At 37.7% G+C, this 13,329-nt stretch overlaps 1 protein-coding gene across 2 annotated transcripts in view; it reads left to right on the forward strand.

Annotated features, from left to right (window-relative positions):
• PIAS1 (protein inhibitor of activated STAT 1) overlaps nt 1–13,329 on the forward strand; it is a 127,913-nt gene that overhangs the window by 85,012 nt on the left and 29,572 nt on the right. For both annotated transcript variants that reach the window (XM_061430177.1, XM_061430176.1), the window contains exon 7: nt 6,318–6,423. In XM_061430177.1, the coding sequence (XP_061286161.1) occupies nt 6,318–6,423 (106 nt within the window). The remainder of the gene's footprint in view (nt 1–6,317; nt 6,424–13,329) is intronic.

A 13,329-nucleotide genomic window follows, 5' to 3' on the forward strand; every position in this document is an offset into this window, starting at 1 on the left:
AAATACAAAGAAGAGGTGCATGATGATATTAGAGTATATTAGGGCACTTTGAACTAGAGAGAGGTCAGGCAGGGCTTCCCTGAGGATGTAATGACTGAGCTAAGAGTTGAGAGAAGGGTAGAAGGAATCAGTTTGGTGGAAGGTTCAGAGCAAACGATCTTCAGAGTAGCCCACTGGCAGGTGTGAGCCTCGTTCTTGTTTTTTTCTTTTCAGGCAAGACTTTATTGGGTCCCCTGCTGCAGCAAGGAGGAGCAAGAACAAACAACAGGTTCCCTTGTTTCCTGTCTCCCTGAGGGGAGATAAGTTTGTACCTTACGCAGGGTGAGGGTAGGGGTATAATTCAGGGGTTGGACATGTGCAGTTGGGGCAAATTCTGGACAAACGATACGAAAAGACTAAAAAAAACCCCACTGCCACTTCTGAAGAACCAGGAGCAAAAACAGGGTGTTGCGAGCAGAAGCAGGGTGCTGAGCATGCCCCCTGCACTCAACACCTCCAGTGGGGTGGGCAGAACACCTAAGCCACTCTTCTGGCCTGACCCCAGAGCCTAGTTTTTTTAAGAAACTGAAAAGGAGCAAGAATGGCTAGAGTTTGAGATGCCTTTAAGATACTCTGAATAGGTGGGCATATGGGCTCAGAAAAGAGTTTGGGCTAGAGAAGAAAAAAAAAAGGCATTATCTGCATATTGGTGATTATTGGAGCCATAAAAGCAGGCTGACTTTGTTCAGGGGAAATGTATCAGGTAAGAAGAAGAGAGTATTGAAGACTTATTCTTGAGGAACTATATAACATTTAATACAGGTAGAAGAGAATGAACCTGAAGAGGGCATGGGGAAATAGTACCAGAGATGTGACAGAATCGAGGGTGAATATGAGAAACCAAGGGAAGAATTTCAAAAAAGGAGGAGATGATAAACAGTATTGAACAGATGTTGAGAAATAAGTATTTTTTGAAGTCTAAAAAAATACCTTTTGGATTAAAAATAGAGCATAAGCTGCTCTGGTGGATAGTGGGAGAAGCCAGATTGTGACCAGGTGTAAGGGAGGCCATGGAGATCGTGAGTTGTAGAAGTGTGGATTTGGAGATAGTTACAGGTAAGCTGGAGGGAAATGTGAGATGACAGTTGTTTATTTGCTTTAATGGGAGAGTGTTAAACATGTATAAAGGATGATGGCAAGTATCATCTTGAGAGGAAGAAGTTAAATATACAAGAGGAAGAAAGAATAATCAATAGTAAATTTCACAGTAACTCATTGGAGCTAGGAGGGACAGCTTCTTTATTTAGTGGACTAAAAGAATGTGTGTGTGTGTGTGTGTGAGATTGTGAGTGTGTGTGTGTGTGTGTGAGATTGTTACTGGAGAGATGAGTTAAGCTCTAATCTGATGACTTCCGGGTATGTCTTTGAAATAGGAAGTGCGAGAGGCCACTGAGAATGAGAGAAGAAATCAGGGCCTTGAGAAGAGTGAAATGTTGGAAAAGTAATTACAGAGAATAAGACAATTTCCCTTGCATTATTCCCCCAAATCTTTCTGGAAGTGAATGAGCTTGCTTAAAATTTGTGTGTTAACTTAGGATTAACTTATTTACGATATTCAGTGTCCTTATTTCAGGAGCTGTATGTTTCTCCATTTGTTTGAATCGTCTTTCATGTTCCTGTGTAATTTAATAGATTTCTTCTCATAAATCTTTCATATTTTTTTGATTCTTATATAGTTTATTATTATTACTGCTTCTGTAAATAGTTCTTTTTCCATTGTATTTTCTAAACTTTTATTTTTTACTTATTTAAAAGTAAATATTTTTACTTATTTATTTAGTTATTGTTAAATATTTACTATTCCTATGTTGGTTCTGATAACTTTTTAGTAGGTTCCTTAGTGTTTCCAGACCGGCAGTCTTGAGTCTGAGAAGTATCATTATCTAAATAATGATAATCCTAATGCTTACACCATAATTTCTTCTTGTTCTGTTGTACTGTCTACAGCCTTCAGAACAATGTTAAATAATGTGAGCACTAGTAGACATACTTGACTTGTTCTTTATATTAATGAGAAGACGTGTCACAGCATTAAGTATTATAATGACTATTAATTCTTGATAGAACTTAATTGCATTAATAACATAATCCTGTGATCCTCTTTTTTTACTGGATATTTTTGAGAGAAATATCCAGTAAATTTTGATATTTTATCAAAATCCTTTTTGACATCTATCACGGTTATCTGTTTTCCTTTACCTAATCAGTATGTCACTATTAGGTTTCAGTCCTTTAAAATGTTTTTTGTCTGGTGTACCTTGGGCTCCTTGTTTTTCCTCCTTTTTAAGAGGGTATGGCAGATATTTTGGGTTTGTCTGTGTGTGTGAGAGTATAACCCTCCTGGGAAGTGTATAAACACCAGGATGTTTACAGTGAACCATGAAAAAAGTCTGAAGCTGTGGGAGAGGAGGGAAATATGGTTGCTGATAATATAGCACCAGAGGAGGGGGAGATATTCTTCCATGGGAAGTGTTCCACAGCTCAGAAAGAAAACAGTATAGTATCTTCAGTGATTTGAAGATCTCCCAGGTAAGATTTTTATGTAGACCCTGATCTAAAAGTTGGAGATCTTTTTTGAGGTAAAACATTGAAAGAAAATTATTTTTTTTAAAGCTGCAAAAGTAACTTATTAGTTTGGTTTTTGATCACTAGTTTTACTCAGCTTATGAACATACTCTAAATAGTACATGTAGGATCTCTTACTGTTTGGGGGATTAATTTCTATGTTATTAGTTTTTATAATATAGTGGACTATAGCCCACCAGGCTCTTCTATCCATGAAATTCTCTAGGCAAGAATACTGGAGTGGGTTGCCATTCCCTTCTCCAGGGGATCTTCCTGACCCAGGGATCGAACCCTGGTCCTCCTGCATTACAGGAAGATTCTTACTGTCTGAGCAACTGAGGAAGCCCATAGTGATGGTAACCATCTTACAATATATTTTAACTCTTTGCGGTCAACATGTTGTACACTTTAAAACTTATGCAATGTTATATATCAATTAAAAAATTACAAAAGAAAAAGCTACTACAGTGCTTGAAGGAAATAAGTGAACTATATATTATAACTTCTTATCCTGCCTCAAAGTAATCACTGCATCTAGCATTTATTAAACTGTCATTGTATAGAAGTTTAAATACTTGTGTAAATACTGATACTTAATGTGTGTATCATATCTTAATAATGAAGAAAATGTCCTATGAACTCATTAGACAATTTGAAGACTCTTTGAAAGAGCATTTAACAAAAGCATTAGTATAGTGCAGTGTATTTCAGCAGTTGGAGTTAGATAGCACTTTGAAGGGGTAGCTGGAATAGTATGACACCATCCACCTAGAAGAGATACTATACCACTATGAAGGTGGTGTTTTGTGTTTTGTTTTGTTTTGTTTTGGAGTGGGGAGTTGCTACTGAATCTTTCATGTGATATAAAATTTAATTCCATATTATCAATATATGTGGTGTTTGTTAACAGCCGACCATCTCTTTGCTTTTTTGCTTGTTATGTGTTTCAAATAGAGTGAACATACAATTTCACTTGTACCTGTGGTTCCTACTTGATCTCTCCTTAAAAATCTATATAAAACCTTAGGTGATTCTGAATACTCAAGCTGTGAGTATTTGATTTCACACTGTTAATTAGCATTTCTTCACTTTCTGTCATACTTGAAGCATTAATCAAATAGTAAAGATGAATAGGATTTTTTTTCCTAAAAGAATCTTTTTAGTTTTATATTAGATTGGTATGTTTGTTGTCAGTCTAAAATTTTGGCAAGTTTTAAGTTATTTGTTCCTCATTAATAAATTAGAAGATTTGGGACTTGCCTGGTGGCTTAGTGGTAAAGACTCCACCTGCCAATGCAGGAGACATGGATTTGATCCCTGCTGAGCCACAACTTTTGAGCCTGTGCTCTGGAGCCCGGGAGTCGCAACTCCTGAAGCCCACACACCCTAGAGCCATGCTCTGCAATGAGAGAAGCCACCTCGACAAGGAGCCCATGCACTGCAGCTAGAGAGTAGCCCCCACTCGCTGCAGCCAGAGAGCAAGCCTGCTTACAGTGACAGAGACCCAGCACAGCCATAATAAATGAAGTTTTTCAGAAAGACTGTTAAAACTAATTATGTTTAATTATGGGATTTATTAATGAAAGTATGTGTGTAGTGTGTTAGTCACTCAGTCATGTCTGACTCTTTGCAACCCCATGGACTGTTGCCCGCCATACTCCTCTGTCCTTGGAATTCTCCAGCCAAGAATACTGGAGTGAGTAGCCATTCCCTTCTCAAAGGGATCTTCCTGTCCCAGGGATTGAACCTGGGTCTCCTGCATTGCAGGCGGATTCTTTACTGTCTGAGCCACCAGGGAAATGCCTAATGAAAGTAAATTAGATCTAAGTTTTTTTTAATTTAACTTTTATTTTATATTGAGGTATAGTTGATTTACAATGTTGTGTTAGTTTCAGGTGTACAGCAAAGTGATTCAGTTTTACATGTACACGTATCCATTCTTCTTCAGATTCTTTTCCATTTATGTTATTACAGAGTATGGAACAGAGTTCCCTGTGCTATTTAGTAGGTCCTTGTTGATTATATATTTTATACATGTGCCGTGCTTAGTCACTCAGTCACGTCTAGCTCTTTGTGACCCCATAGACTACAGTCTGCCAGGCTTCTCTGTCTATGGATATTCTCCAGGCAGGAATACTGGAGTGGTTTGCCATGCCCTTCTCCAGGGGATCTTCCCAACCCAGGGATTGAACCCAGGTCTCCTGCTTTGCAGGCAGATTCTTTATAGTCTTAGCTACCAGGAAAGCCCAAGAATACTGGAGTGGGTAGTCTATCCCTTCTCCAAGGGATCTTCTCAACCTGGGAATTGAACCAGGGTCTCCTGCATTGCAGAAGTGTGTATATGTTAATCCAAGACTCCTAATTTATCCTTCTCACATTAGCTTCTTTGGTACTCCACCCCCTCCCCCCACCCCCAGAAAATGTATAACATGTGAACACCAATAAGTTTCTGAACTGTAAATGAAAATGTGACCTTCCAGAGGGTATTATAGGATATATTCTCCTCTTGCCAAAAGAGGGGAATGTGTTTTCCAGAGAGTGGACATAAATGAAAGTTGGAATGTACATTGGACTAGGTTAGGAGGGTCAAATCAAATGGTGTGTGAAGTTAAGATCTATAGAGAGCCACTCTGGCCTTGGCCATTAGTCCTTTGTCTTGATACCCCTACTCTTTCCTCTTGATTTCTAGTGCCACCTTTGTCACCAAGCAGGTGCATGATCATGAGCAGATTACATACATTTTTAAAATTTAAATTAAAAAATATTTTGTGTGCTTCCATTGCATCAGTCCTTTACTTAGAAAAGTACTTGCCCTACATATCTCTTACAGGCCTTCTTTGAGGTTTAAATGAAGTGGATAGTATACATTAAGAGTGCATACAAAGCTCTCTATAGCTAATAAATAGAAGATGGCCATAATTATTTTTCCTTTTGCTTCTTTCCCAGTCTCTTGATCTTCTTGATTCCAGTACCAAGTGGAAAGTGGGCCTCCTTATTTACCTCTTTTACCCTTCATAAGCTTCAGCCCTCTTTTACTCCTCTTGTCCAGTCATGTACCCTTTCCTTTGCCTTGTTGATCAACTTTTTCTTTCTTCCCTTTTTCCTACTTCCATCTCTGGGTAATCCCTCTGCTGGTCATGGATATTCATCTGTTCACTTGCCAAACCAGCAGCTTCTCTTTGAATATTTAGCATTCCCTCTACTTATTGTGGTAATAGCCCAAGTAGGGTCTTTTCAAGAACTAGTTAAAGCATAGAGAGAGATTAAATGATATAAATTACCAATCTAATTTGTAATTTTTTGAATAGCTACCGTTAGTTACTAAATATGGTTTATGATGACTTTGGCATCTTATTGGCCTTGGTTTATATTTATTTTTAACAATGTTCTTTTACAAAAGTGCCTAAAATGGTTAGCTTCAAGCATAGGTAGTCAGGTAATACAGAAGCATAACAGATCTAGCTTTATCTCTTGGAAGTTGCAAAATTAGGGCAAATTCTTTTACTTCTCTACACTTCGCTTTCCTCAGCAGCTTTTTGGTTAAGATTAAGTGAATTACCATTCATGAAAACACCTGAGATAGTGTTTGGCACACAGTAGGGGTTTTAACAGTTGTTAATTTTCTTTCTCTGTCATTTTGGGATTAAAGTAGATGTACCTATTTATTTACATATGTTTGTTTTCTACATCGTTTTGTTTTGTTTTTTTTCCAGAACTATTCCATGGCAGTGTATCTTGTAAAACAGTTGTCCTCAACAGTTCTTCTTCAGAGGTTACGAGCAAAGGGAATAAGGAACCCGGATCATTCTAGAGCTTTAAGTACGTATGATAATCTTGTTTTATTTATGCAGCTGAACTATTTTGGTAAAAGTTAGAATAGTATTTTCTCAACTCAAGAAATTTTAGGGTTTTTTTTTTTTGTTTTTTTTTTTTACTAGAGCTTGTCACAGTAGATTAAAACACTGAAAACCTTGTTTTGTGAGCTAGAGTAATTCAAGACTTAACAGTAGTTTTAGGGAATTCCTTGGCAGTCCAGTGGTTAAGACTGCATGCCTCCACTACACGGGGCATGGGTTCTATCCCTGGTTGAGGAACTAAGATCCCACATACTGCATGGCATGGCCAAAAAAAAAGTTTTAATATCTTTGTCATGACCTATATTGTATAATTTATATTTTATTGATCTTGAAATTAACTTTGTAACATCAGTATGTAAACACAGAACATTTTACCAAAGCTTCATAAAAATAAATGTTCAGGAATTCTAAAAGATGGAAAGAAAATCTTGGCATATATTTTACAACAATTATTGTGTATTTAGGGTTTATCCAGGAAAAACATCCAAGGATATGTGATGACAGCATCCCTGCATTAACAAAGTAAAAAGAAAGTCAGTGGGGTGGTAGATAAAATAATGAAATAAGTTCTGCTTTTAGTCAACTATGTGGCCTTGGAAAGTCAGTCTACCTCCTCTGAATTGCTCATTCCTCATCTGTAACAAGAAGTTTATACCATGTGATAATCTAACACTCCTCAAAATCTGCATTCTTTGGTGGAAAGCATCGTTCCTTTTGTTCTGTTGAACTTGAGAGGTAGAAAGGTGCGACTAGACTGTTCTGGCCTCAGTGCGGGTTAAGCCCAGAGGTTGACGGCCTTTCCAAAGAAGTAAACTAAGTTCTTCCTTTATTCTCTTCTTTATAAGAGGTAGATTCTTCATAAATGAATTTGCGAGTATCTGGAGATGGGCCCTTAGAAAACAAAACTTTTATAGATGAAGGTTAGATGGCTACCCGTTAAGGACGTTCTTGATGTGAGTTGATTAATGGAGCCCCTATCAGATTTGTAGTTATGAACATTCTGATAGGAAAAAAACTAAAGCAGTAAGACCACCTTTCCTCTTGCTTCCCTTTGTGGCATAGCTTTTATTTTTGTTCTAACCTGTTTTCATTCCAGAGTAAAAGATCCCACTACCTCTGAATATCAGTATACCCTTAAGAGTTCATTGAAGGATTTTTCTACTTTAAAGAGGCTTTTTTAAAAATGCAAATATTCTGAGTCAAGAGGAGCACACTGGTGGCTAATGCCTCTGTAGGCATTCCTTGATAGACAGTGGAGAGCTAGAGGTCTGGTTGATATCTAAGGGAGTGGAAGCACCATTTGCCAAGGCCAAGGAGATAGTGAGGAACCTAAAAGTAGAGAAGGGACCGACACCTGCTTTGAAGGAACATGAAGAGAATTTTTCTTTTTTCATACTCCATTCCTAGTCATTCTCTTGAGAATCTTGGTATTTTGCCACATCGTATTAGACTCTCATTTAGTCAGAAAGTATTATTAAATTATGGGAGCCTGTGTGGAAGAGGTCAGACCAGGAAATAAAGCTAAAAGCTGAGGAAGCTATTAAGTGGCACAACAGTAATAGTAAGGCAAGCTGCCTTTGTTCAAGCGTAAACTCTTCTCCACTTGTAGCTGTAGCACCATCTGGAGGGGGAGTGGAAAGATGAGCCTAGAGTTTCTTTACTGGCACAAACTACTGTTAGCCACTGTTAAGCAGGAAAAGCTACTTAACTCAAAAGTTGTTTATTTCATCTCTGATGCATCCTGGAAGTAGAGAATAGTAGGAGATTGGGTAGAATTTTTGTCACACTTTGTGTCTTATCTTAATTGGCCTGGGGAACCAACAAAACATTCGCTGGATCTTACCAATAAAACATTTGTCCTGATTGACTAAAGAACAGATTGTTTGCCTTTATGCTATCTCTAAAGAAGTAACTTTCCTGGCAAATTAATTATGTAATTAAAAGATTGTGTGAAACAACTTGACAGAAGAAAATGTTGGTGGATATCTCAGATATTTTGAAGGATCTAATTACCTCCAAATATGTTCATTTTAAGTCATTCTTATCAATAAATTCTACTGGCAAAAATAAATCAGACATTATTCCTGAAATAAAGTCAATAGTATTTAGGCTTTTCACAGAGAAATCCACTCTCTGGTTCATTTGATTTAGTAGATTTTTGTATTGTGGTTTCTACCTTCATGTAGAGTTTTCCCATCATAACTATCACAAAAGAGTCCTTTACTAATTCTTGGTCAGGCTCCTGTCTCTGCTTCTTTTTCTCCTGAGCAGACATTTTAAACCTTGGCCATACTTAAACAATATTCCCTCTCTTTCAACACACTGTCAGTGTAAGAAAACTGGTGCTATATGACTTCTCTAAATTGTCCATTTCTTCCTTAATGTCACCATAACTTCATTCTTACTCATCCTTATTTATTCTCTTCAATCTCAGGAGGAAATGTCCCTTTTCCTGCCCAATATTAATCTATTGATTCATTCATCTCAGTCAAGAAATTGTTTAAGAGCCTACTGTGTTCCAGGCACAGGAGAACATGGTATTAAGCAAAGCATGCTGTTTCTGCATCCTTGAGAAGTTTGCAGTCTGATGGGAAAGACAAAATTAGATGATTGTACAAATCATTAATGAATTACAGTTGTGACATGTGTCGTAAAGAAGAAAGACAGGGAACTCTGGAGGTAACAGCAGGAGAACATAGTCCTCTGGTGCTGTGATGTTTAAGGCAAGATTATAAGGATGAGGAGGAATTAAACCCCAAGATAGGAGAATATATCAAGAGACAAGGCTAGTGGGGTTGGAGTGGAGAGAGCAAAGGAGGAAAGTGGCCAGAGAGAGAGCCATGCAGTGAGTTCTTATAGGTGATACAAAGGTAAATGACAGAAAACCCTTAAAGGATTTTTAAGCAGAGCAGTATGACCGGATATGGGCAATGAAAAGATCACTTGGAAGACTGAATTGAAGGGGGGCTAGACTGGTGTAAGTGAGCCGGTTAGAGACACAATTGTACAGAGATGGTATCTTGAACTGGAGTAATAATGATGAAAATAGAAGTTGATGTTTTGAGAGATGTTGAAGGGGAGAATAGTGGTTATGTGTGGGGAGCGAAGAAAAAGAAATGAAGGAGTTCTGGGTTTCTTACTAGGCACCAGCTTCCATGGTAGTGCCATTTACTCAGATGGAAAACAGTGTTGAAAAGATCAGGTTGCAGGAGCAAGATCAGAGTCCATCCTTGGACTTTTGGTATTTTAGATACCTATGAGGCATTCAGATGGAGATGCCCACAAACAGTATTACGAGGCCTGTCTGCTCACTTGTCTGCTCTCTGTCCTGTATTTTCAGTTCCTTCCTCTCCACAGGCTCTTTCTGTCAACCTTCACTGTCAAGTCTTTTGCATCCTTTAAATAATACAAAAGCAGGGTACTCTCTAGGAACCTGTGTTCCTCCATTCTCATCCTAGTTTCCCCAAAGAGTAGTCGACACTTCCCTTTCTACCTCCTCACGGCAAACCATTGTCGACTTTTAACTCCCATCATTCCACTGAAACTACTCTTGCAGATATCACAAGTGACAATCTGATTGCAGAATTTAGTTTGTTTTTTCAGTTTATAACTTAGGTATTTTTGCTACATTTTGTGCTAACAACTTTCCCCTTGAAATTCTTGTTTCTCTTCTCAGTCATTTGCCTTCAATGGATTCTCTAAAGGGAAGCATCCTAAATGTTTGTTTTCCCTGGGTTTTTGTCCTTGGTCCACTTTTCTACATACTTTTGCTAGAGATTATCACATTCACCTTTGTGGTTTAAGTTAGCACCAACTCCCAAACAAATATTTTCATTCCAGACCTTCCCCTGAATTTCAAATGTAGATACATGTAGCTGTCTTCACTGAAACATACCACTGTTTCCTCTAATTCAAGGAGTGAAAACTCACAAGTTCTATCAGACATAAACCCTAAATATTTCTCAACTCTTGTCAGTTTTCTCTCCCTACCATCACTGACCTCATTTAAGCTCTTATATCCTAAGTTTATTTCAAAAACCTATTCTTGAATTATATATTCCTCTCCTTTCTTGGCCCCCCCCTTTTCCTATCTCTCTTCTGATAGCAATCTAAATGATTAATATGACCTAAACTTACCTATTTTTTTTTTTTTTGCAATCCATGGCTTGCTAACACCAATGGAATAAAAACTAACTTTGAGGGCTTCCCTCCTGGCTCAGTGGTAAAGAATCCACCTGCCAATGCAGGAGACATAGGTTCAATGCCTGATCCCATGTGGGAGGATCCCACATGCCATGGGGCACCTAAGCCTGGACGCCACAACACTAAAGCCTGCATAGCTAGAGCCTGTGCTCCTCAACAGGAGAAACCCATATAGCACAACTGAAGAAAAGCCGGCGCAAAGACTCAGCACAGCCAAGAATAAAGAAAAATTTAAAAATTAAAAAAAAAAACAAAAAACAAAAAACAACTAACTTTGTTAGGATGACGTAAACATACAGTTTCCATGGTGTGGCATCTGTTTATTACTTTCTGATGTCATGTGTATTCACTCCTCTCTCATTCTTTATATTCCAAAGATAATGAATTCTTTCCTTTTCCTCTATACCGTGTCAGTATTGTTCTCTGTGACTCACAGTTCCCTGTTACCTCCTTTGCCTAATTCTAGTTATCCTGCGTGTTTCACTTTTTCCCAGAGGCATCTCAGAACCCCCAGAGTTGATGCATTGAATTTCAGCTAGTTTCCATTACAATGCATTAGAGATGCTCTCAACTAAGTATCTTTGCTCCCATCTAGACTATGAATCCCTTTAGGCAGGAATTTAATCTTATCTTTCTTTGAATTCCTAATGCTTAGCTCAGGGTCTGGCACATAGTAGACCCTAAGACTTCCGTTAAGTAAACTGATGAGAAGAGATCTTGAATGAAAGATCACATCTCTGTGCCTCTTGTTTTCTTGTTTATAAAATGAACGTGATGGACTTAATTAATATATTCAGTTGTTTCCAGCCTTAAAAGTCTAAAAAGGATAGAAAAAAATTTTTTTAATCTAGAACAGCACTAATAGAATGTTCTGTATCAGCACTCTCCTGTCCCGTGTGGTAGCCCCAGCACCATGTGTGTGTTGAGCACTTGAAATGTGGTAGTGCGACTGAGGAACTGAATTTTAAATTTGGTTAAATTTAAATAAAACCACATGTGACTAGTGGCCAGCTCTCATAGCACAAGACAACAGGGATTTTCAAAGATTAATTTTAAAGGTGGCTAACTGTAACTTTATTATGGGTCATAAAGGAAAATACTGTTACTGCTGCAGCTCACAGTGACACAAGGAAACTTGAACTCCTGGAAGGCTTATCACATGTTGGTTGATGCAGCAGGATAAATATCATGTCTTGTTTTTATTTTTCATTCCCATGCTCACAAACAATGAATACTTTACTTACTTTGTCTTTCCTCCATACTTTCTTCTGAAATTTAACATAGTGATTCCCATCCCCTACCTTCAATATTTTGGTTGTGTTTATCGAAGTTTACAAGCAGTAAAAACTCACCTTTTTAAGTGTCCATTCTGAGTTTGACAGGTATATGCAATCATGAACCACATGTTACAATGAAAACATGTAACATTCTTCACCCCAGAAAGTTCCTCTGTGGACCTTCACAGTTTGTCTCATTTCTTCTCCCCTACTTCCCATAACCATTAATATGATTTCTGTCTCTGTAGCTTTTCCTTTTCCAGAATTTCAGATATTTGAAGTCCCACATGTAGCCTTTTTTTTTTTTTAAATTATTTTTTATTGAAGGCTTCCCTGGTTGCTCAGATGGTAAAGAATCTGCCTTCCATGCCAGAGACCTGGGTTTGATCCCTGGGTTGGGAAGATCCCCTGGAAAAGGGAATGGCAACCCACTCCAGTATTCTTTCTTGGAGAATCCCAGGGGCAGAGGAGTCCATGGGGTCACAAAGAGTCAGACACGACTGAGTGACTAACACACACAATTTATTGAAGTATAATTGCTTTACAGTGTTGAACTAGTTTCTAGTGTACAACGAAGTAAAACAACTATACATATGCATACATCCCCCCTTTTTTTATTTTCTTCCTATTTAAATCATCACAGAGCATTGAGTAGAGTTCCCTGAGCTATGCAATTGATCCTCATTAGTTCTCCATTTTATATATAATATCAATAGTGTATATATGTTAATCCCAATTCATCCCACCCCCTGCCTTTCATTTCTGATTTCTTTCACATAGTATAATCCTTTTAGGTTTGTTTGTGTAGTTTGAGCTCTTTATTACTGAATAATGTTCCATTTATTGGTACTGTAATTTGTTTATCCATTTGTCAGTTGATGGACATTTAGATCGTTCCCAGTTTTTCGTTATGAATAAAGTTGCTGGAAACATTTACATTTTGCATATGAATATCTCAGTTTTGTGAACATACGTTTTCATTTCTGTTGGGTAAGTACTCAGGACTAGGATTGCTGGGTCACATGGTAAATGGTATGGAAAAGAGATTGGCAGTTTCCTATGAAGTGCATATTCCATTTTTGCATTCTGTCCAATAAGATTTGAGATTTTGAGTTTTTCCCCATTCTCACTAACAGTAGGTATTGTCAGGCTGCTTTGATTTTGCTATTCTGATTACTGTGTAGGTGATATGTCATTTGTGGTTTTAATTTGCACTTTTCTAATGACTAATGATGTTAAACATCTTTTCATGTGCCTATCTGCCATCCTTCCAGCTTCTTTGATGAAATGGCTCTTCAAATTTTTCCCATTTCTTTTATAGTTTATGCTTTTTGTATACAATGAAATCTTTGCCAAATCCAAGATCACAAACATTTTACTTCTAGAAG

This window comes from Bos javanicus, chromosome 10, assembly GCF_032452875.1.
Source record: "Bos javanicus breed banteng chromosome 10, ARS-OSU_banteng_1.0, whole genome shotgun sequence".
Taxonomy (NCBI): Eukaryota; Metazoa; Chordata; class Mammalia; order Artiodactyla; family Bovidae; genus Bos; species Bos javanicus.